Genomic DNA, 24,370 nt, shown 5'->3' on the forward strand with positions numbered 1-24,370 from the left:
GGAATCCTACAAACTCCAGCCCTTCTTTGGCAGCACAGGCTTGCATGTGTCTGTGGGCTTCACACTAAGTTAAACAACGATGTTCAGCTCCTTTTCCCACCCAAAACTCTCTCAACACATTGTGAAAAGGTGGTGCTGGGTTACCCCCCCCTGTGATAAACCTGGGTTTTCAAAGTGAGACACCAAAACAAAGCAGCAAAGCAAAGGGGACCAGACTGGAGGGGCTGAGCTGTACCAGGCCCTGCAGCACTGGTAGCACGAACAACTAACATTTCCTTCTGTCTTCTCCAATTATCCCACTGCTCTGTCACAGGGTGCTCCTGGCTGGGTGTGTAATCCCCGTGCTGTGTGTCCATAACACCATGTAATTGGGCCTAATGCATGATTATTATCCATGTGCATGCAATGGATAGCTACAAATGGTGTGTAGCAGGCTGGGAACGTTCCCAGGAGTGAATTACTGTCATGCTCCCCAGTAGTGATTACTGCTTCTCCCACCACTGCCATGGCTCCCAGCTCCTATCCCCACTGCAACTATACATGTGCTAAATGAGACCACGGAATTCATTCAGACTTAACCAAGGCATCTCCAAGCGTAATTAAGCCTCTCATGCTAAAGAGTTTTTTTTGATGATGTTACTTCTATTCAGAAGTGGGTGAAGTGAGGGGAAAAAAAAAAAAAAAAAAGGAAACAAGCTGAACAGCTCTGCCCAAGTTGCCAGTGAAGCTCTGAAAACATCACTCTGTCCCTGGCAATGCCACAAACACGACTTATCCAAGACTTCAAAGCTTTGGGGGATGTCTGTGTGTGTAGTGTTGGTAAATAAAAGTGAAGGAATCTTTTCCCAGTGTAGATGTGGACTGAAACTCTTGAGCCTGTGCAGGGTTAGACATCACCATCAGTATTTCTGCGCATAAAAGGAGGATCTCAGGGTCTGTCTGAAACACGGAGAGGAAACATGAATTTGGGAGCTGCACCAGCAGCATAATTTAGCACTAACAGTGCCATTACCTTAGACCTCTGTGCTAGCAGATTCACATCATTTGCTTTTAAACCTCACTGAACTATATAAAATGCCACTGCAAAGGAAAAAGACGTCCTCTGTTCCTTGTACACACACAGGGGTTAAGCAACGCAGTAACAGGTTGAAATTTCAGAAACAGGGATGTTCATTAGATATACCAAAAATGTTTCTTACAATAAGAAGAGGAAAAATAGAGAAAAGAGCTGTTACAGATGGTGTAGCCATGGGGAGGGAAGCCTGTAATAAAATCCAAAATGAATCCCTGTCAGGAATGGCATTGGATTCGATTCCAGGGAGGAACAGCGGATGACAACTTCTGACCCCCTCCAGCCCTCATACAGCACCCAATAAAACTACCAGCAGCAATTCCAAAAAGTGAATCTAAATCTATATTCAGTAATAAACCCAGGACTTGAGTTTCATATGCTGCCATAATTAATGCTTGTAATTAACTTTCAGATTGCAGGGCAAAAGGAGCTATATTTCCAATAGCTGTAAAGAGCTATTTTTCACACAGGTCAGGAGGAATCTGCATTGAATTAAATATTTACTGTTTCTTATGGCCTCTGATGATAAAGCAAAGTGGCTTTAGCACTCCATCCCTCAGCACTGAGTGCAGTCACCCTCGACTTTTAAGGCATCCAAGGTTTGCTTGTTAGGCAATGCCCAAAACTCAACTGCATCTCCTCTGAGTTGCGGTGAGCCCCGAGTGCCTCTTGTACTCAATTCCTTGATCTCACCACAGACTGTTTAAGTTAAAGCCCACAACTACCATGTGGGCAGATAATGGAAGCAACTGATGCTGCACTGATTAATCCTTTACTCGGCACTGTTAGAAAACATAATGATCTCACAAGGGGCCTTATTCACTGACATGGAGCAGCAGAGCTCTGAGCTGACACCTCAAATTAGCAGCACAAGCAGGAACAGCTGGGGGTTTGTCTCAATATTTGTACCCAACTCTAAAATGAGTTGGCACCAGACAAGTGCTATTTTTAAACACAACGTTAGCCCAGGCAAATAATGGCCTAAATAGTCTCCAGGTGACACGAAGAAGCCACTGAAATAAAAATAACTGGTTGCCAATTTGTGGTTTCTCTACTAGTATTAGTCTTTTGACAATGTGTTCACAAATGCTCTTGTCACAGCAACGTGAGAGGCTCCAGCATTGTTAACTTGGGAAGCTGACATCAGAAATATGAATATCTCAAGGACACAGAGGAAAGAAAATCTTCACTTTAAAAATGTATGGAAAAAATAAAGTAAATAAGCCTAGCACAGAATTACGCACAAAACTGCCGACAGTGTTTACTGCTATAATTGCCTGGTTCTTCCCATCCTGTGGCTAATTTTAAGTTGCATATAACTGTCAGATTTTAACTATTTAAGCTTATTATAAAGGCCAGATGTTTAAGGCAGACTTTTTTTTTTTTTTTTTTTCCACTGAAGGAGTCAGATTCCTTTCAAAAACCTCAGGCTTTAGGAAAACTGAGTTATTATAATAACAGATTATTTGTTTAAAATGTCTGTCTTGTCACCTGACAAGAACGCTCACATTTGCCCACGGTGATAACTTTAGGGCATATTAACTTAAATCCTGTAATTACTACATTAATTCTTCCTGGAGTCTGGCAGTGCCTTGGCTAGAGTCTCTGGGATGGGCAAGCTCAGGAGCTGGGGTTAAGAGCAGGGGAGAGGGAAACAGAGGACTTGCAGCAAGAAAATACTGGGCAAGCTATCCAACTAAGGAGATTGGGAGTAGGAATCAGTGGAAATGGGCAAAACACCAGAAAAAAATCAAGCATGAGCAAAATTAAGGATTTTGGTGACGTATGGCCAAATCTTCCTGGTGTTACCGTTAACCATGAATTTAAGTTAGATGTGCACATACGTATCATTATGCCTGAATTTACTTACTTACACCAGCACCCAAATAAATAAAATATTCCAAAACAAGATAAAGCAGAGAACAGGATAAGGGAAAAGAAAACATGATGAAGTTTACCCACAGAAAGTGAGTACAAATTTAGGTTGTGTACTTCATTAGATGTTAAATCAAGAATGTCATTCACGTGGTCTTAGATGAAATGTCTTATTGCTTCCCCTAGAGGAAGTTGCTCTTTCTGTGAACACAAAGACATTGCTATTTTCCCACACAATCAAATCACCTCTATCAGCTGTACAAAATACATGTACCAGTTGCATCTCACAATTCTTTCTAACATTTATGCCTAGTGAGAGTTGAAAAAGCTTTTTAGAGAAGTTTCAATCAGCTTTTCAATCTTTTACATGGCACTTTAATTCTAGGCAGAAAATACAAATTCCGTTCAGCCTGAATTAAAATATAAAAGCATTGATGCAAAGACAAGAGAATGCAGGCTGAAATTACTCTGCCACTGCTTTATTTTTGAATGAAGGATTCTCCAATGAGTTTTTCTTCTAAACTCAAAAATAGCAAATGAAACACTGTCTTTCCTTTTTTTTTAATCAAGGAATTTTCTCAGGTCTTTGCTCAAAGGCTACACAATTTTCAGTACACTGTATTGGGAATGGCTGCTGTGGCTCTAAGTCCCAATTACAGCCAAAATTTTGATTTGGACTAAAAGAAATAAAAGTATTTCTGTGAACACTGAGTAAATCTTTTGCACCATTAGGGTGGTTTTGATGTTTCTCTATGGTACCAAATTTCAGGGCTGATATGATTGCCTAGAACCACTGGGAACGAGTCCAATTGTCATAATACCCAGCCCAATGTTTGCTGAAGTCAGAGCAAATCCCATTGCTGATTTCAGCAGGGAGTGAATCTAGTCCCTGCAATCCATTTATTTAGGCACAGATTTTTGCAGGAGCCACAGAAATCAGAAATATAATTGCATTCCATTTAAAGTCCCCTAAATTTTGTTTTGTAGATTCATTTGAAAACCTCTTGTTCAATTAATTAATACAATAAACTTACAATTATTTCACTTTAATATAAATTCAGTGTTAAGTAGAGATGGTTTGGGTTGTTTTTTTTTTTTTAGGTTACACAGAGATCTCTCATACTAAACATGGCTCTTGGTGTCACCCAATAGCATGCATGTCAGGAACTGTGGTTTATGGATTCTGTGCTGCTCCTGACAAAATCAATGGAAACAGGACTGGGTTCTCAATGCATACAGAGGTCTGAAAGCCTACCAGGGTGAATTAATGGAAAGGATGAAAAAGAATCAACAACATGAGGTCAAATTATACAAACCTTAAATCTGTCGCATCAGCTCCTCAGCAAAATAAAGCAGTTTCTTAGGTCCCTGCCTAAAGAGTTGCTTCAGGTTAGTCCTTTCTGAAGCTGAAACAGCTTTATAAACACAATCCAATTCAAACTAACACAGTTCGACTCCAAAATTTGAAAGGAGCAAGCAACTTTGATCATTTGTTAAGGCTGATGGCTTTTAATGATAGAGATTTCCAAGGTAAAACGTTTCAGCATTCAGTCAGCTGAGTGTTACTATTTCCTTACAGGTCTTCACCAAAAGACATTCAAAGAAATTGATTAACGTTGGACCAGAAAGGAACGGTATCATTCTTCAAAGCCGTGTTTTAATTTGTCCTGTCCTGAGTACAGGACAATGCTACAGCTTTATGGTAACAGGCTGTATCCTTACAGCCTTCCCCCACAATGAGCACAGCCTTCCATACTCCCCCCAGTAACGCACCACCAACAGAAAAGCCATTCCGAGTGGCAGACAGAAATTAGTTGCCTTTTCTGAGGTAGAGAAACTGACAAAAATGACTTCTGCGTCCATTGTCAGTGCTCTGCGGCAATATTCAGTGTCCTTGGGATGGTCGCTGTGCCAGCCCGCAGCCACCCCAATGCCGCAATGCGGCAGCGCCTGCGGGACTGCGGGAGCCTGCGGGGCCCGCGCTGCCCGCTGGGAACAAAGAGGGACGAGCCACCAGCCCCAGAGTGACACGGCACTGCTGGCAGTTTAGCCAAGTGTCGGTGTAAAAGGCTCTACCAACGCCTTGTAAGAGGTGGCTATGGGAACTCACAGAGAAGGGGATGCCAGAATCCCAGGGTTCACTTTCCCCCAACAGCAGAACCAGCAGGTCCTGCAGGCAAAATAATATCCCTTATTGCTGTGGCCAGAGCAGTCACCCTGATTTCAGTGCCTCAGCTGCCCTTCAGCTCCCAAGGCCATTGGCATTCCCCCTGGGAGAGAGCAGTAGGAAGAGATCTTCCACAGCTTCAGTGAGAGGACAATGGCCATGGTGCGGCACAGAGCCACACAGGCAATCCCTGGCTTTGGACAGCAGAGGAAGGAAAACAAGCAAGTCTTTTAAAGAGAGAACACTTCACCTTAACTTCCAAAATTGCCTCCCCAAACTGCAAGAGACTGAGAAGGTATTTGTGGTGTAATTTTATATTCTAATGGTATGTGATGCCCCCATCCGCAATTCACCCATGCTGGAAATTAAGGCTAAAATACGGGCTAATATAAATCCACATGAATGGAACAGGAAATGCGTGATAAACACATTCTGTGAGTTTAGACTTGCATGTATGAGCAGTTGTTAGGGAAAAGTTACATTTACAGAGCAAATAAATGCTTCAAAAGAACAAAGACTACATGTAGTTTCTAGACAAGGGCAATTACGTTTCTTGGTGAAGCTGGAATGGGATCTGCTTTCCATCAGGATTTTATTTTAAGAAGGCATTAGACAGTGTTCGTGTGTATCACACAAGAAAAAGGTCAATATGTTTAAAAGTGCCTATCTTTCCAATTTTTACGTTTCTCCCAAACTCCACCTGCCCACGAGAAGCAATACCTGGTTATGTTCATGCAACACGCATAAGAAACCATAACAATCTGAATAGCAAATACTTACAGTGTTTCATTTGCCTCCAGTCCACAGCGTGAAAAAGCGCAAAATAAAATACACACAGAAAAAATTCGACGCACCCATCATCTGCTCAGGAATATTCTACAAGCGTGAGCAGTAGCTAAATAAAAGGAGTCAACGGTTCTCTACACATGGCTGTTCCTCTGCATGCACCCAAAAGAAAATATACCTGCCATTGTGGAGGGTCTGTCCTACCCGTTTCGGCTGGAGTGCCTCACCTGGCTCCTAACGCCCTTCCCGCCGACGGGAGGACGGGATGTCTCGCAGACGAGATGGACCCAACCCTTTTAAGACACCACTGGAATTGCCCAAGGAGCCAGTAGGAAGCGCGGGTGCTGCGGCGTGGGCTCCCCCTCCCCAGAGCCCGCCCAGCCCACAACCGCCTCCTGCACCAACGGGGGCTTCTGGCGGCCTCCAAAGCGCCGTCGCAGGGATGCTGCATTGCGGCAATTTATCGATCGCAGCAGCCAAGTCCAACGCTGAGAGCCATGAACCAGGGACGCTGCCCCACACTCCCTTCTCCCAACAAAACCCTGTTGGTGTCAGACACAATCCAAGGTTCTGGTGGCACACAGAGACCTTGCCCAGTCTGTGCTGCTTCACCCCTCCAACACAGCCATCAGCCTGGCTTCCGCTGTGTTCTCCTCTCTTTACCCTCTCCTAACCCTTTATTTGGCTGTTACCAAATAATACCCACTCCGAGCAACACCCTGGTGCTTGCAGACCAAGGAGCCTCACCCCACCTAGCGCTGAGAAGACAAGGGGGATACGAGCAATTTTAAATGTTAATGGCAAAACTGAACATCATTTCCATCGATGGCTTTCTGTAGCCATCGATGCTTTTTTGACTGACCAAGCTATTTTCTCAGGTAACTCTAAAACACTCGAGCAACATGGTACATCATAACGAAGGCTTCTGGATGGCCTTACAGTATTTTTAGATTTGTTCCTGAAGATGTGCAGATATCCCAAGCATGGCCATCCATCGCTCATAAAGACTAAAACCAAAATGCTCCGATTGTTCAGCCCAAAACAGAAACATAAGAAAGGTAATTCTGCTTCAGAAATAGTGAACCAGTTAACAACTAATTGCTTCATTTATGATATCTTAATTAACTTAATAGAAATTGTGATTATTCGTCTTCAAATGACTTTGACATTACTTTATACTTCCATCTTTCAAGTAGCTCTTTAATTTTCTTTTTTCTTAAACCCAGGACTAGATAAGCTATGTAAATAAAATCTAATTTATATTAATCTTATTTCTTTAAGTTTTAAACATTATTTTTCTTGATTTAACCTTAATTTTAAAATGCTCTCATCTTCACATATACCCACATACATACCTACATTATATGCATAACCTTCTGAACAGCAAGAAAAAAGACACTTTTTGATCTCTAGATCAGAAGCAGGTTTTACCAATGCATTTTTTTCAGGTGCAGATACAGTTACCCACGTCATTTTCAAGCAGTTCCAAGCTAACTATATACATATTAATGATTTGATTTCTAATTTATTACAGGCACAATATTATTGTCCTAGCTATAAATATTGGATCATGCCAGTAATATGTAATACATAGCACCCTGGTCCCTGCAGCTACAATTTAAGGTAAAATACCTGACATCTTGCTTCAATTGGGAGCTCAATAATCCTGGTATACAGAGCTCCCATCACAATTTTACTCTCTCTTTTCAGGCTTCTGAGTCCTCCCTTGAATAAAGACTGGCTACAGCTCAGAGCCTTTGTCTATGTTGTACTTAGCACAGCAGAGGGACAAATGCAACCTCTGAGAAAGACAAGCCATCTACCCCCTACTGGTCACAAACAATGCCTTTAGTTGCTCATAGAAAATAAGAAGGGAAATAGTTATGTGTTTTGAAATGTTTTTTATACTGATCATTTTTCACTGTTGTGACTGACCCCAGGGGAAGCAGGAGTTCCACCAGCCCTGGACCCCAGACGGTGTCGCAGGAGGGCTGAGGACATCCCGGGATATTTGACAGTGGTATCACAGGAACCTTTGGTGCACATGCATGCAGCCTCCCCCCAGTCACAGAAGCTGTGTGCACTGGTGCCAACAGAACCACATCCAGATCACGGATGCATGTGCAGAGCATCGTCATCCTGCTGCTCTGGGGAGTCACAGAAACAGTGAATGGCAAAGTACGGCATAAAATGACTGCTCATCCACCTTGAGCTCGTCATGTTCCCTCAGAAGTGTCTCATCACCTCAACTTCAGCAGCAAGGAGTTTTATTCCATCCTAGTCTTCAGCTCAGCTCTTGGTTAAGGTGTTAAGCTGCACATCAGCATTAAATACTCAGCTGAGTGTCCTCTGGATTAAGTCGTTCACATTCATTTGACTTTCAACAGTCAAAATGCTTGTTCTACATCTTTTATATTACTGACGAAGAAACTATATTAGTCAAAGGGGAGGGAGAGCAGGTCACAAGATGAGCAGAGCATGCAAATGAAACAATTAGTATCATGGGAGAGAAGGTTTGCCAGAAATCCCTGTATCTCCTGGAGTTTTGACTTTGGATTCTCTCTGAGCAGTGACTGCAGCACCAGGCTTAAACAACACAACCCATAAAACTGGGCTTCCTCAAAAAGCATGCTGGTCAGTGATTCATGAAACTAATAATTCTAATCTGCCACTGCTCTTATCTTGATACGTTCTGCAGCTTCTATGGCTCCAGGCTATTCTTAAAAGGAAAAAACCCTCGAACCTAATGGGGCAGGGAAGGAGAATGAGCCCAGCATTCAACTACTACATATGCTCCAGGAAGGGAAAAATCCATCTTTCTAAATACGTAACATAATTAGGCATCCAGACCAAGGACTGATAGAAATGTTCATCAATTTGAGAGGACATGCCTGGAATACGGCAGGATTAGCAAAATCATTGATCAATGAATTTATGCAAATATATTCTCCCCATAAAGAGAGAGTTACATTACATCTGTAACAGGCATCAGTGATTTTCAGAGACCCTCTCTTAGCCACTCTTATTTTGTCTCGGCTGGTCTTTGATATAAAGCCTGTCACCATGTTGCCATCTGGATAGTGTTCCTTTCACCATGCCGTACTTCCAACCTCCCATTCGTAATCTGCTGTACAACAGAGGTTATCTCAGATTTCATTTCCACATCTTGAGCAGGGACACCAGATCTCCCATGGACATGCATTAGCAAATAAAAACATTTCTTATCAAGCAACCACGTATGCACCCCATCTTCCTTCCATCAAGTTGTTACTCTGATTATGCATCCCCTTTCCCTAGGGTCCACTGGGGGGGCACTACGCTTTCTAAAATTCACCCAAAAAAAGGCACTTCTGTAGTTAATCTTATCTCTGACTATTTTTGTAACTGAAACCTTGTAGTAACCACAGACAGGTTCTCTGGGAGCATTTTATCCTTCTGCTACAGACTGACAGCAATATAGGAGGCAGGAAGAATGGGAAGGGAAGAAACTAAGGGACAGTCTAATAAAATAACAGAGTGAAGAGAAGTGGAAATTCCCATTAGTCTACTGATACCTCTGTACTCTGGGCACACCACTTCTCTATTGCCAAACCAACTGTTGACTTCCTGCGGCATAACTTGAGCATCTGTGAGACAAGCTCAACATAGAAAACTGTGGATACTCCTAGAAATGCCAAACTCCTTGTTTCTCACCTAATTTCACCAAGCAGGTGCATGCTTCAATTACTCATACACTGCCAGTGGTTACTCCCTTCCATTACTTTTTATTACACATATCATTTTTTTCATGTTGACTGATGAAATAAGTAAAGATTTTAAATTGCTTTTATTAACTTGCATACATTTGAGCTAATATATACCCTCGGGTAAAGAACCAACCCCAAACAAACCAACAAAACAAACCCAAAAAGAACCCCAAAACCACAAAAACCATAAATCAAACCTGCAACAATTTCACTGTACTCAAGCGTAAGTAAACTAGCTATGCACATCATTTGACAAAGAATTCTCATTTTCATTATTGTATTTAGGCATTTTGGTATCAGTTACAGGAACATGACTTACAGAGTTCAAATTCTATCCTGATTGCTTCAACCGATCGTAATTTCCAGCGAAATAGAGGAGGAAATCACATTTGTGTGGCATTTTCAGGCTTTCATTAAGCAATGACATCTCATATATTTAGAATTATGTCATGACTTTCGCTCCCTGTCTCTCCAGGTTGTGAAAGCAAATAAAAATATTCTATCTAGTTAAGATATGCCCAGAATAGCATTTTGCAAATAAGTAAAACTGACTACATAACAGAGGCAACCCTAGGAACAACTAAATCCTGGCTGTAGCACAAATTATTGATTCATGTTCAGAAAAGTTCTTTAAAAGTTTGCCATGACAAAAGGCAGTGTGCATTATAAGCACACATCCACGACATCTCTATTAGAAATTGCACAGATTAAACCTTATATGAAAGAACCATTTATAACAGGAACATACTGAATCCAAACGAGGACAGCGGGAATAATCCCGTTTTTTACCCACTGGTAAAATGCTTGCAATGCCCGGATGTGGCAGACAATGCACAGAAGTGGGGCTGCAGGCCAGGCTGGAGTGACAGACTGTCTGTGTCCCACCGGACACAGCTCGGGGCCGAATCGGAGCTCCAAAACACCAGCAGAGCCCTTGCAGCTTTGTGGTTTTGTGGGTTTGTCATGGAGCACGAAGAAGAGTGCGGCAGGAAGAAGAGTGTGGCAGAAATATTTCTAGAGAAAAGGTTCTGCATACAAACACTGACAGAAAAATTTAAATTTCTCCCATGGCTTTAAGATTCTGGGAAAGGAAAGGTGGTGCATTTTTCCTCACCTTTATTACATTTTGCCAACAGAAGGAATCATCTTTTTAATATAATATGTTTAGGGCTCATTTGGAACTGAAGTCACAAATATTTGGAAGACTACATTTGCACTTTTTCGTTATTACTTGTGGATGAATCGGCACGATTTTTCACCCAAAGTGAACTGGTGGATCCCTGAGTGCGTGCGGCTAATAACCCAACGGCAGTCAGAGCTCATTCATTCCACAAGCAGGTGAAACTGAGGAGGGAGGATTTTCCGACTCAGCCATATGACATGAAAGACCTACAACCAATGTGGCCAACAACAAACAAACCCCCGAACCATTCTAGCTCTGTACAGCAAGAACCCGTTTGCCTTCTTTAATGGAATACTACCCATGGACCTCCTAGGATTAGCTATTGGTATGATAAAATCTTACGCAACAAACAAAATGTGTTAAGCTCTGGACCCTCTGGCTATCGTTATAAAGTAGGAGAAAAACAGCTTTTACAATATAAAAAATAAATGGAAAATACTCCACTGAAGTTGTCAACAGTGACTCATAATTCTTTCTGTGCTGTCCACACAGTACAACTCCCATGCCACCGCACAGTTTTCCAGTTACCCCAGAGAGACAAAACAATGACAAATAAATTAATGGGCTTTTTACTAAAGTGAGTTCTGTTTCTTACTGAGAAAAATGGTTCAGCCCTCCCAGACTAATGACAATAGTATGCTCAGGCATTCAGTATTACCAGTTTATCCAGTTTGAGCTTGTTAAACCATCTTGAAATTAATTTCTTTTATTCATGTGTCCTAAGAGACTGGAGGTGAAACTCTGAATGCTAGATGTGTTTTATCCCACATCCTTCATAATTTTGGGCATTTGAAAATAAAACCATGGACTAATTTCTAACCTAAAAAGTATATGAGTAATGTATTGTCACACCACAAGGAAGAGTAGCTGATCATTTTGAAGACTACACTGGGTTTTTGGTTTGGTTTTGAGGTTTTTATTTAATAACCTTTAATCATACTTACAGCTACAGTAATAGATATTTCTTAATAATACTGTTATTGCCAGATATTGCCACAGGACATAAGTAAAAATTAAGCAGAGCAGATACCTCTTCCTACTAAATAAAATCTTTAATTAGCAAAGGTTTCCACCAATTTTCTTCAAATTTTCTATGCATTTCTATGCCAACAAGTAATAAGACAGTTAATAACTTCTGCCACTCATTTATGAATATATGCCCATTTTGCATTTTACTGCTGTTTCAATTGTTGCACACACTTTTCTATGCCTTGGAATGCAAGACCAAACCCACAGAAATATGTTTTATCATCTTATAAAAAGGGGGACACATGAATCATGTCAACCAGAAAAATTTCCTCTTTTACCAACAGATAGAAACCAAGCCCTTCATGGGAATCTGTTCAGAAAATCTGAGACAAGAATGAACAATGCCAGCCCCAACGCAGAACTACCAGGACAGGATGCTTAAGTCCACCAGTTCTGCAGGTCGTTTCTCAGACATTATTTTCAACCTGCTGCACAGGCAAAGACCATCAAGAGAAGGAACCAAAGCACTTCATACTCAACATCTTTGCATATTTTAACCCAAAACTCCAGAGTCAGCACCTGCTTTAGGGTTTATGTAGGTCAGGCCATAAAATCAGCGACACTTTTTGTGGCATTGGAACACAGAGGCTCCTAAACACAGAAGTGACCAAGAGCACGTTTGCCTTGGGAGTCGCGTTCCGCACCCTGGGCTGCTCCAAGCTGCAGCTGAAGTTCACAGCTCCCTGCACCATGCCAAGCACCAATTAGGCACAAATTTCAGTCTTGTTCTCACCTCTGCCTCTGTGCTATCAGTTGGTACGGGAACACATTCATAACGCAAAACAAGAAAATGGGAATAGTAAATGAAAACTACCTGTTGGTAAGAAGAAATAAGTCACATGGGTCATGGCATGCTCTGCATTTTGAAGGATAACTGCACCAAAATTCCTTCTCTTCCTATAGCTACTGAATCACCAAGCTCCTCGCAGTCATGTTTTTTGAGGAGCTCAAGGTGAATGAGAAGTGCAATCCAGAAATCAAAATGTTTCTGAAGAAAATAGTTTATTTTTTCAGCAAGGCTCTGTCCTGAGTGACAGACAAAATGTAGAATTCTGTAGACAGGCCGTGTGTGAGGAGAAAAGCGCAGGAATGGAAACACTGAATATCAGTGGGGTCACAAGATTACAGTAAGATAAAGAAGAAATACATTACTTGGTACTCTGGCAAACTGTTCAAACAGATAATTAGTTTGTTTGTTTGTCTGTTTTTGCAAGAATCATTGAATAATTTCTACATACTGCATTATATGTTAAAATACATCTACATAAAATACACAGTGGTTCTGAAATGTTGAAATTTGTTTTCACTTCTTAATGTTCTTTAATGGTTCAGATTGCTTTAAATTTTAACATTTACAACTGTTTTACAACTAAAGATATGATATTCTCTGGGGCATTTAGCGAATTTATTTTGAGAGATTAAATTCTCAGACTTTCTTTGAAGAAAAACATGGGGAAAAAATCAGATTATGTTGGAAATACAAAGCACGCATTTTTTGACTGCAAGTAAAGTAAGTTTAGAAATAGATACTATCAATCTGTTTTCTCATCTTTTAGAATTAATATTGATTTTTTTCTTGTAGCAGTGTGTCAGTGCTAAAAATTAAAAATAGACTAAAGAACTGATTATGATATCTTTTATATATCCCCATCTTCTCCCACTCACAAATAGCTGGCATAGAAGTAATCAATTAAAAACAGAGAGGTAAATAAACAAATTCAGCATTTACTACATCCCGGGGAGAAGGAGTGCATTCCTAGCAACTTCTGCAGAGCCTGCAGAACTCAATGTATTGCAAAAAAGGGCTCCATTTACTGTCCACCCTATTTAGTGAAAGTTATAGCACAGTCTGCTGTCAGTGGAGGACTGATTCACTCTCTGCAGATACAGAAAAGCAGTCCATAAAAAAAAAAAAAAAAAAAAAAAAAAAAAAAAAAAAAAAAAAAAAAAGCCAGTTTTTGAAGAGTTCAATTTTTTTTTTTTTTTTCTTTCACCACACAGCAGACTTTTCAATCTGAGAGAGAAGTAAAATTTTACAGTGGTAACACAGTTCATTTCCTGAAAAGTGCCATTTCTATAGAATTCAAACAATCCTCTCGATAACTTAATTTCCCAGATAAGAAACTCCGCAGAAACCTTCTGCTAGCTCAGTATGAGCAACACACACAATCTGATCGACATCAGCAGCCCAGCCCGGGGGCCAGAGGGGCTGTGACAGACACGGCCACCAGCGGGACCCTCGGAAAGCTGCTGCCGCGGAGGGCAGGGCTCCTCCGAGCACGGCTCCGAGGTGGATGCACGGGGAACAACCCTGTGCATTATCAGACCCGTGTCCTGTGGCACAGCAGCCCCCGCTGCTCTGCCTCCTCTCAGGAGCCCAAGGCAGCGTCGTGACTCTGCCGAGTCTCCAGGTGCCGGCAGCGTCTGAGGCAGGTGCTTATCTCATCCACCTACCATTTGCTGTTTCATCCCATGGAATTTAAGGGCAAGCTCTGCAGCAGCCTGGGCAGGCCTTCCCTGCTCTAGGAAGGTGTGCACTGGGTCGGGGCCGCTCTCCCGTTAACTCACGGCGGATGACGAGGGTGTGAATTTCGGAGGGGTCGTGTGTCCTTCCCACCCCGCTCCATTTCGGCCCAGAATTATGTGCTTTCACGAGTACCGACACTCAGCTTCGCAGGATTAACTTTCGGGTGACAGGGAAAGCTTTGTAACAGTTCATATTGTGAAAACCTATTCTAGGAAAGGTCTTTGAGTGAACAAGTTACTACTAGTAATAAGCAAATTATCTGCTCAGATACCAAGTTCAGGATAATACCGGATTTACATTACAATGACAGCGTTACAAATCCAACGTGCTGCTTCTCTGGTAGAGCCGGCTTTCACCGGCAAAACCTTTTTTTCGGTACGTGCTGCAGCTTTAACAACCTACGTGTAAACTTTGTGGTACACGAAGAGCACAACGTGGTGTTATTTCAGCCCTCGGAGAAGGATCCTCCCCAAAAGCCAATGACTGCACCGAACGAGCCTGCCAAGCGCCCGTCTCTCCTCCCTCCTACATACCGAACACCTCTGAAACAGCTTTTGTCTAGGGCAGCGGTCACACACCCCGTAATATCGCCGGCCGTGGAGCTGTTACCATCCCTGCGGGGCACGGGGCAGCGCCGGGCAGGACGGAGGCTGCGGCGGGCACCCCGGGCGCGCTGGGCACGCTGCTGGAGCCCCGCCGCTCCGGCTGCCCAGCCTATTGCGGTTCAATTAGCGCCAGCGCCGGCGGGGGAAGCGGGAGCCTGCACCTGCCGAGCCGGGCGGCCGGGCGCGGAGCCCCGGGGCTCGGCAGCGCTGCAGCACGGGCACGGCCACCCCCCACCGCCCCGGCACGGCACCGAGTCCACTCACAGGATCTCCAGGTCGCGCAGGGCTCGGAAGGCTCCATCTTCGATGCAGCTGATCTGGTTGTTGTCCAGTTGCCTGCAGAAAGGAAGGGAGAGGATGAAGGCTGGCTCGGAGCGCCAGGTTGGGGCTTCCCCGTCAGCGAGGTGTCCCTCCACCCCCTGGCAGCGCCTGCTCAGCTGCCGCGCTGCTCGGGGCTGCTCGCCGCTGTCTGACAGCGCTGCACCCTCCCGCACACTGAAGCCTGTCAGGTCTCAGTAAATATTAATTGCGCCTTTTTTTTTTTTTTTTTTTTTTTTTTTTTTTTTTTTTTTTTAAGGCAGAAGGGAGTAATTTCATTACATTAGGGCATCCAATCCATTATGAGCTTTTACCGTCATGTCACTGAAACAATTTCATTAAGCTAAAGGCCTGTAAATCATTGGAGGTCACTGGGCTGCCCTCCGTGACCTCCCAGAATGCTGCTTTTTCTTTTACTGGAAGTTGGAGTCCTCTGTCCTGACAGTACTAAATCTTCAGGCTTTATCTACCCAAGAGCTGTGAGAGTGCATAGGGAATATACCAATTCCAAATTAGACTCAACTAATCTAATTTTATAGTCTTTTTATTATTCTAAGCACCAAATGTCTGTGGTGGTTCGATGCCTCTCTGCATTGTTACTGGTCCCATCTGGTAGCCCTTTCTATTGAAAGATTTCTGACTAAATACAGATTCTGTCTAACTGCATCAGGGAGAGCAATCCAGTGACAAAAAGCATTATACACATGTACACTTAAAACACTATTTTGCTTCAAAACGTGTAATTTAATATTTGGATGGCGGAGTTCTCTCATTTGTCTCCCTCTATGCACGTGATTTAAATGTATTTTGCAATATATGTGGATACAGCAAGACAGCTACATCTGTCTCCTCTGCTTAAAAGAATTAAAGTTGTAATTTAAAATTCAGTGATTACATTTTCTGACATCTGATCCCTTAAATTTTACACTTAAAGAAATAAAATTAAAGATCCAGTCACATGCAAGTAAAATATCTGCATTTCATGGAGAAAAAAAAAAAAAAATGCAAGCTCCTGACTCTACCTGTTACTGTCCTTTGCACAGCAAAAACTTTAGATTTGATGAGGCAGAGACCTTTTGTACTATGTGGGTAAAGTATCTTGAATAAAGATACAAAGATTACACTGTAGTTTCTGGTTTTTTTATTTAAATATATATATGTAACTATAGCAAATATATTACATCCATGTATAGTATTGTATAGTTTCACCAACTGTTTTCCAATTATTTGCTGTATCTTATTTTTGGTCTAAATAGGCATTTGTGGCAATCTTATTGTACAACAATAAAGCACCAACAGAGCAAATACAGTCTTTATGAACCCCTCTGAAGACTGAGTTTGATCTGCTAACACTGAGCACCCTGGATACGTACATCTTTGACAACCATGGGAAACGCACCCGTTGTGACGTAGTCTGTATCAATGAACATTGTGGTTTTTCGTGAGTTAAAGTACAGGAAAACCCACTCACACTCTTAAGGTCTACTAAAATCCTTAGGAACCATAAAGCTCAAACCAAGGTTTCTCGTAGCACTAGCTAACTTTGGAGAACTTTGTGAATTTGGCAAAACCTCAGTAATGTCTCCAATACTGACAGACACCAGGATATACAATCCTCCAAAAGGGATTTTTCTGTGTGTAGTTCATATCTGGGTAAATGTATACATACATATTTATGTTCTCTCTGTTTCTCTGACCACCTGCAAAAGATCCTAAAACTTCTCTATTTCTGACTGCCAAGAAGACTTGTCCTGATATCCCTGTGTAATTGACAAATATTTGTTGCTCAAACAGAAGGGATGGTGCATTTTGAAGAGGAATAAACTTCCAATGAGTTAAATACAGTGCTGTCTACATGATTAAGTACTTTACACTTAGCTTTATTAAGCAGAAGGTTGGCAGATACCAACATGATAAGGAGAAGAAAGCCTCAACTTGAGAATCACCTCTCCCTCTCCTTCTACGGGAAGTACTATATACTGTGTGATTTTTATTGGAGTTATACTATGATATTGATTTTTCTGCCAAATACACTAAAATAAGCAAATAAACCCACAGCGTGCTACTCTCAAAGCCTTCTGATTAAAGGGATTCCTTGGTGGGTATTGTTTTTTTAAAAAAAGAACTGCTACTCTCACAGATTGATTTTTGTTGAAAAAGCATAATGACCATTCTAATCATATTTCCACCGGTCCAGTCATGCCACTGCCAACAACCAGGTTCAGTGAGTGTGATCGATGCACAGGACCACAGCAAGGGAAATCCCTCAATGCTCACAAGACACACACTTAGCAGGACTAGCAGTAAATAGGGAATATATTCATTAGTGATACACCCTGATTCTGTGGCCCATGAACTAATTCCTCACAGTCTCTGGGGTGAAATTCACATGTTTAATGCTCCTTTGTTACAGAGCTCGCGTCTCCTGGTATCTATCACCCCAAAACATTCACATCTGCATTGAAACATGAGAATTTCTTCTCAAAAGAAAGAGAACTGATCGTTGTCTTAAAGTAAGATTTTAAGACCCTCTGCCTCCCTATTTATCTTTGCGTTAAGATGGAAATCCTATTTCTCTGCATCTGTACAGCACCCTGGTGAGCGGTTCAGTCAAGACCAGAAATCTGAGAGTTTAATCTAAATGTCCTCCTTCTAAGACAAAGTGATAAGTTTAAAGTTTTGGGAGAAGTTTAAGTAAAGTCTTACAGAAAGCTAAAGGTGGTTCAGCACGTATTTTAATGCTTATGAAGACAGAAGAACCCCCCCCGTGCCGTGGGCTAGCAGCCAGCTCACACACTCCGTGCGGGCAGGCTGTGCACACAGCCCCTCGAGGGGCCAAACAGACATCCCTAACACTTCCTGAGAAGAACATCTTACTTGAATAAAATTCACTGTATGCAGAGAAGGTAAAATTGCAACTTAAAAAAAAAAAAAAAAAAAAAAGGAAACCCCCACCCCAGTATTTCAGAAGCGGTGGAACCTGCATTTCCCTGAGGAGCACTGTGACACCGCTCCCATCTCTCCGTGGCTGTGTTCTGAACGGAGCACTCGGGCACACGGAGCACAGGTCAGTCTCACCTGAGACACACTTCACCTGCCCCAGGCTCACAGGTGAGTTTTTAAAAATGGCCTTGGGCTGCAGAAGCCTTGGTTCAGATTTAAATGCCACCTCTATTTGTCAGCACTCATAGCCTTTCTAGAAAAGCTTTTCCTTGAGATTACAAATGAGTTGTTATGCACGTAGAGGTACAATGTACTGGCGGTAAAAGGTCAGACAACACGAATTCAGATTTAAGAAGCAATTTTAAAAATACATGGACAAAATCACTTTTCATACCTGCATTTACTCTGTCTTTTGAAGGAATACAGCACTAGGCTCAGACTTTATCTAAACCTACCAAGTGATTGGACTGCCTCTGACCAAAAAACGTTCTCACAGAGAAATATTGAGCTGCTGAAGGATCAATGAAACCACAGTAACTGAGCTGTGTGACACTTTCAAATTCTGCTGAGTTACACAGATACCTATCTTTGATTTGGGCCGAAGTGTTTGGCTTGAATGCTGAATCTCTCATGCATTAGACACAAAGCACTGAAGCTGAGCAGCCCCAGACCCTGGAGCTGGGCTGGGTGACGTTGTCAGAACAGGTCAGTGAGCTGAGAGCCCGGGCTGGGACACCCAGCAGCTCCCCTGGGATTGAATTCTCCACCCTGACCCCCCCCAGGAGGCTCCAGGGATCCCAGATCTCCCTGACAGGCAATTAGCAACCAGACAATGCCGAGAGATAACAACAGCAGTACCAGAAGACCTCAGAGAACAGAGCAGAGCACTCAAGCAAGGAAAATATTGAATGGGTAAATGGGATTTAGGTGGAGTGCGACATGGACAAATGCTTATAAACAATCCAAGAATTTATAAAAGTCTTTAGAGGAAAAGACATCTTTCATGTGGCAGAGCTATAATACATAACCCCATATGTATTACTGTAATTTGGCTCTAGTGTGGACTCAATAACTGCTCCCAGTTTTTATTGAAAACCAGGAAGATTATGTGACTACATTATATGAAACTGATTGATAAAATTAATGTTTTAAAGGAAAAAAAAAAAACAAACAAAACAACAAAAAACCCCAACTTAGACACAAATCTCCTTTCTAAGAAATGAGAAATAACGCTGCATCCTAGCAGATTTATATCACAGGGGAATCTATGGCTTGGCTAAAATGCCACTTTATATGTTTAAAACACCTTTTCCCTGACAGAGTGTAACTCTGGTTTATCCATTTAGTCTGGTGCATTATCTATCATAAATAAGAGTTAAATTTCAAATACTGTTTAGAAGGAATAGATTTTTACAAGGTTGATATTCTTTTGCCATTTGAAATAATCCTTTAAATACCAAGCCTTAAAGGTTTTGCTCACAACAATAAGGAATATTTAATTTTCAGATGCATTTGATAGATAAAAATCCCCAGCAACAAAACTGATATAATTCTATCATGTTACTAGCTTTAAGATTTTTTTTTTAAATACAAAACTATTCTAAAACTTTAAAGAATTTAATTCATGCAGGGTGAAATTTAGCAAAACTGAAATAATCTTTTTTTTCTAATTAACATTGAAAAATTACTGTTTAAAACCCTACATTTGTATTACTAGCAAGATTTCTTCAGAGAACACCAACTACGTAAGCGATTTCAGCATCTTTTCTGCAATTAGCCACACTCACAGTCAAAAAGAAGAGGCCCTTCAAACATCAACATTTAACAATAACAGACTTTATAACCAGGGTTTTGTACTTTATTCAGTAAGGGATTTTTTTTTCCACGTTCAAACACTGCCAAGGCCACTGCACAGCTCAAGTGCTAATCTGTTTTTTAATTATACTGTGACAGTAGTTAAATTACTATAACCTCTTTCTATGTTTTGCCCAAAATCTAGTTAAATATTTAAATAAAAGCCAGTATTAATGACTACTGTAATATATACTGTTCAAATTTCTTTCTCTTATTTCACATTTAGCATTAAAAAAAAGCAGTGTTATAACAGTTGCATATTTAAGGTTTACTGTTACTGATATAAAATTACTGTACTACTGTTATAGATTGTATTTATACTTGCAGGTAAAAAAAATTAGGCAGAAGCCATTTCCTCTTTAACGAGGGACTGCATTTTTAACCAGATGTATCCACGCTGAAGGTATTATATCACCAAAATATTTAAAGAAATTTTATAAATGCACTGTAACTTATTATAGAATAACTTTTAGAAAATAATTAATTTTTCTAATTATATTTCCAAAAGAACCTCTGTTTGGACAACATATTTCCCTTCCATTTCCTTTTTCATTTCATTTCTAATGCAGACTTTCTGGTGCTATATCATCCCTTTCCTGTGAAGTTTGCACTCTAGCATTTAAGTTCTTCCATAACCTGTCAGAATTAGAGAGACACTCTGTAACATTTATTGCCCTTATGCAACTTCAAGAATATTAAAATATCTAAGGAAAGTGACACCAGCACATCTGTTTACAATTTCTCACATACCAAACTTAAGTCCTTATCCTTGTATTAATTGATAAGGAAGCCCCAGTAAATGGGGCAATACAGTGCTTTGAGGTAATATTAAATTCAGTTATATTGGAATAATGTGAAGTTCTTTCAAAGTAGCTTTTAATGCATCTTTTTCTCATTTAATTTTTACTCTTTATTTATGCTTCACTAAAATCACTCTCTAGGAGCTTGCTTGTATTAGAAAATTTAAAAGACTGATAAAGTTGTTGTGATCAAGCTGCAGTCTCACTCTGAGATTTTCACAAGTGTTCCAGAATTCCCTTTCATTTTGTTTCCCAAGGACACAGTTTTGCCAAAAGCTGTGGTTGAGGCTTTGTGCAGAAACAGCTCATCTGCCTGAAATAACTGGGCAGAGTCATACTCTCTGTGTCCAGTTTTCATACCCAACCTGTGCTGCCAGGTTGTTAAATTCAAGGAGGGAAGAATATCTGATTTGAAGAGGAAGAGTTCCTTATGAATAATTATTCTGCAGACTATTCAAAATTACTAAGTACTTACTCTGAGTATTTGTATTACATTAATTCACAAATCAAAATGCTGCTGTCACAAAAGAACCAAAATATCAGCTTAAAGCAAAACTTGAGTGGCAAATGAACATGGAGACTCCTCCTGCCGCAAGGACAAATACACACAAACATGAGATTTCCTTTCAATATCATGTGCTTTAGAACATTTTTTTCTTTTTTTAACTCTCTCTGGTTGCTGATGTAACAAATAGTGCATACCAAGCACAGAAATGGCTGTCTCCATAGCAATTGGGGCAGGTTTTGCTGTTTCCCTAGTTACTCTTGACTGATAACCATCTGTTGTTCTCCTCTGCCATAGCCCCAAAGGGGAAAAGGGGAAGAAAAGAGGAAGATAAAATGGGTGTTCGAGAAAATTAAAGTTAGTTACTGTGGTGTTTTTTACAGTTTTAGAATGTTTGCACTTACTGATTTTTTTTTTTTAATTGTTATGTTTAGTTGACAAGTGTCAGATACCACATGTAAAGCAAAGTTCTAGTTTAGAATGTTACCAACCAGTGACCTTATTAATAGGAAATCATACCAGGGAATCAGGATATTAATAAGAAATCATATCATTAGGGACAGTATTATGAAACTGGAAAATCTGAAAGCAAGGTACCTGCACAGAAAAAAAGTGCAGTTGTTTTAACTAAATAAGGAGTAGACATTTGTAATGTGCAAAGAGCACGGGGTGGAGGAGGTGCAGGTGGTTCCATCCACGCAGCTGCTGCAGGTGGAATAGGAACTGCTGCCTTCCACCCCTGGCTCTGCTCATCTGGGCTGTTGCTTCCATCACAGCCTGAGCCCTTCCATCCTCTGGGGTGTTTCTGGTGGGAAAGGGAGGCACAGGCTCGGGGAGTCTGCAGGGTCCGGCTGCCCGTGCCCCATCCCGACCCCAGGACAGCAGCACCACTGAACCTCACCCAGAATGTGTGTCCTGTGAGCAAGGCCAGCACTTCACAGGCTCATGCACCATCATGGCATCGCTTCTGTGGAACTAACAGCACATAAGTCACGCTCATTTCCAAGGCAAAACAAACAAGCCCCCACAGGCGAGCTGCTATTGCCCCTCAATACGGCAGCAGCAACTGGGATTGAAGTTTTCTCCTGAAAATCATTCTGTGTGTATGTTCCGTGCTGTAACAAATTCATTGCAGAACCAAAACTTTAAAAAGACCCAGAATGCTCCACCCCTTCCCTATTAAAAAGTGGATCAGCTGTCAGTTGTCAGACAGACAAAATTTGTTTGGAGCCATTGGCGTTTTTAAAATGGGCTCAGTAGGACAGAGGGCAGCAAGAAACTCTCCAGGGCGACACAGCAAGGCAGGGCTGGTGCTCTGCTGGTTCCTGGCCAGATGTTCTGGACATGGGTGACATTCCTGCTGCCCCGAGGACACCACTGCAGGTTGCCCTGGCACTGCCCCTGAGCCCAGCCCGTGCCAGCGGCACAGGAACGCGCAGAGCTCGCCAGGAGATGGTTTAATATGGACACCCAGCAAAGAGAGTGTTAATTCCGGGCATGTTCATTGCTGACACATTTTTATGTCAAAAAAACCTTTTAAAACTCAGGTTTGAGAGGAAAATTAAGGCTCTCCTGCCTTTGAGAAGCTTGGGCTTGACCAGCAAACATGAAAATGTCATGGGACACGGAGGTTGTGGCAGAGGGCGAGTGCAGAGCAGGGAGTGCCCAGGAGTGCCTGGTTTTTACAGGGTTGGGGGGATGAGAGAGCAAAAGGAAATCTGGACATTCACTCTCCAGACACCTGTCCCCTCTGAAATCCCCCATCACATTAGATTAATGCTATCACCCTCAGTCATTCAGTGACTTGTGATATGTTCTTCTAACTGTTAGGAGAAAAACTAGGAGAAAGCAATACCAAACCACTAAATATTGGGAGTATATGGCAGAGTGTTTGCCTTGCTGCATGGCTGGTAAATTAGGGCAGAACAGTTGTTTTTTGTTTTGGTAACTTTTTTTCCCTTATGTCATTAGAAAATTAACATTAAAAACTTGTGCATAATACCCAATTAACAGCTTGCAGTTATAAATGGCAGTTTCGTCATACAACACACCAATAAGTTTTCAACAAAAGCCTGTTTTATCAGACTGCTTCTAAAAATCCAAAACTGGCCAGCTAAAGCTGGAGAAGGAATCACAGTTTTAAATATCTCCACATCCCATGTTGGATTAGGGGACTGTTTTCAATATGGTCCTACTCAGTTTCTCAACCAACTCCCACAGCCACTGGAGAACAGTTAATAAACTTCTTATTTCAAGATGCTGCATTAATTTTATATCATTCTGATAGTGGTTTCCCACGCTGACCATGCTTAACACAGGCTCAGAAGCTTTTCTAAGGGCTTCCAAATCAAGCCATTTAATCTTTAACACAGCTGTGGGTTCCTGTTTTAGGATGAATAAGTGGCATCTCCAGATGAAAAGCAGGGTTGGAGGGTGTGCTTCCAGGTTTTTTCTTTGTTTTACCCTTTTTCTTCTATATTGATCAGGCAACAGCATCTTGCTTTTGAGACATGGAATTTATCCCCTTTTAGTAATTTCTGTTGTATAACTGGCCACTGACCAACTCACTAACAAAATAATTAAGTGTTTTGTATTACTTTAAGACAAGGAGCCATTTGGCTTAGTTCTGTGTTGTGCCTGAGTATTATCAGAGGTTTTGTTTTTAACACAAAGATACTCCTAATGACATGCAGGTCCAAATTCTGACTCCTAACCATTGTTTTGCTGGTTTATTTCTCAGGCCAGCTGAGGAAGAGCAGCAGCCACAAATACCTCATATATAACTACAGCCCTGTGCTGTTGCCCTCTTACTGATACAAAAGAGAGCCGGCAATGGAGACCGTAAAACCTTTGAAATTTGTTTTCCAGCAGTTGCTTCAATGCACAGGCAAAGCCCTGACCCTGTGATTTGAAGTCTTTATATTTGCCATTCCTCAGCATCACGTCTCATTTTGCAAGTC

The 24,370-nt window shown here is 41.5% G+C and overlaps 1 protein-coding gene across 4 annotated transcripts in view; it reads right to left on the reverse strand.

The window, feature by feature from the left end:
- SLIT3 (slit guidance ligand 3) overlaps positions 1-24,370 on the reverse strand; it is a 519,844-nt gene that overhangs the window by 193,185 nt on the left and 302,289 nt on the right. For 3 of the 4 annotated variants that reach the window (XM_058422439.1, XM_058422441.1, XM_058422440.1), the window contains one exon: positions 15,255-15,326. In XM_058422439.1, the coding sequence (XP_058278422.1) occupies positions 15,255-15,326 (72 nt within the window). Of the gene's footprint in view, positions 1-6,078; positions 6,160-15,254; positions 15,327-24,370 lie in introns of those variants that run through there. The other variant, XM_040077996.1, reaches the window with a different exon arrangement.

Source organism: Hirundo rustica, chromosome 14 (genome assembly GCF_015227805.2).
Source record: "Hirundo rustica isolate bHirRus1 chromosome 14, bHirRus1.pri.v3, whole genome shotgun sequence".
NCBI lineage: Eukaryota > Metazoa > Chordata > Aves > Passeriformes > Hirundinidae > Hirundo > Hirundo rustica.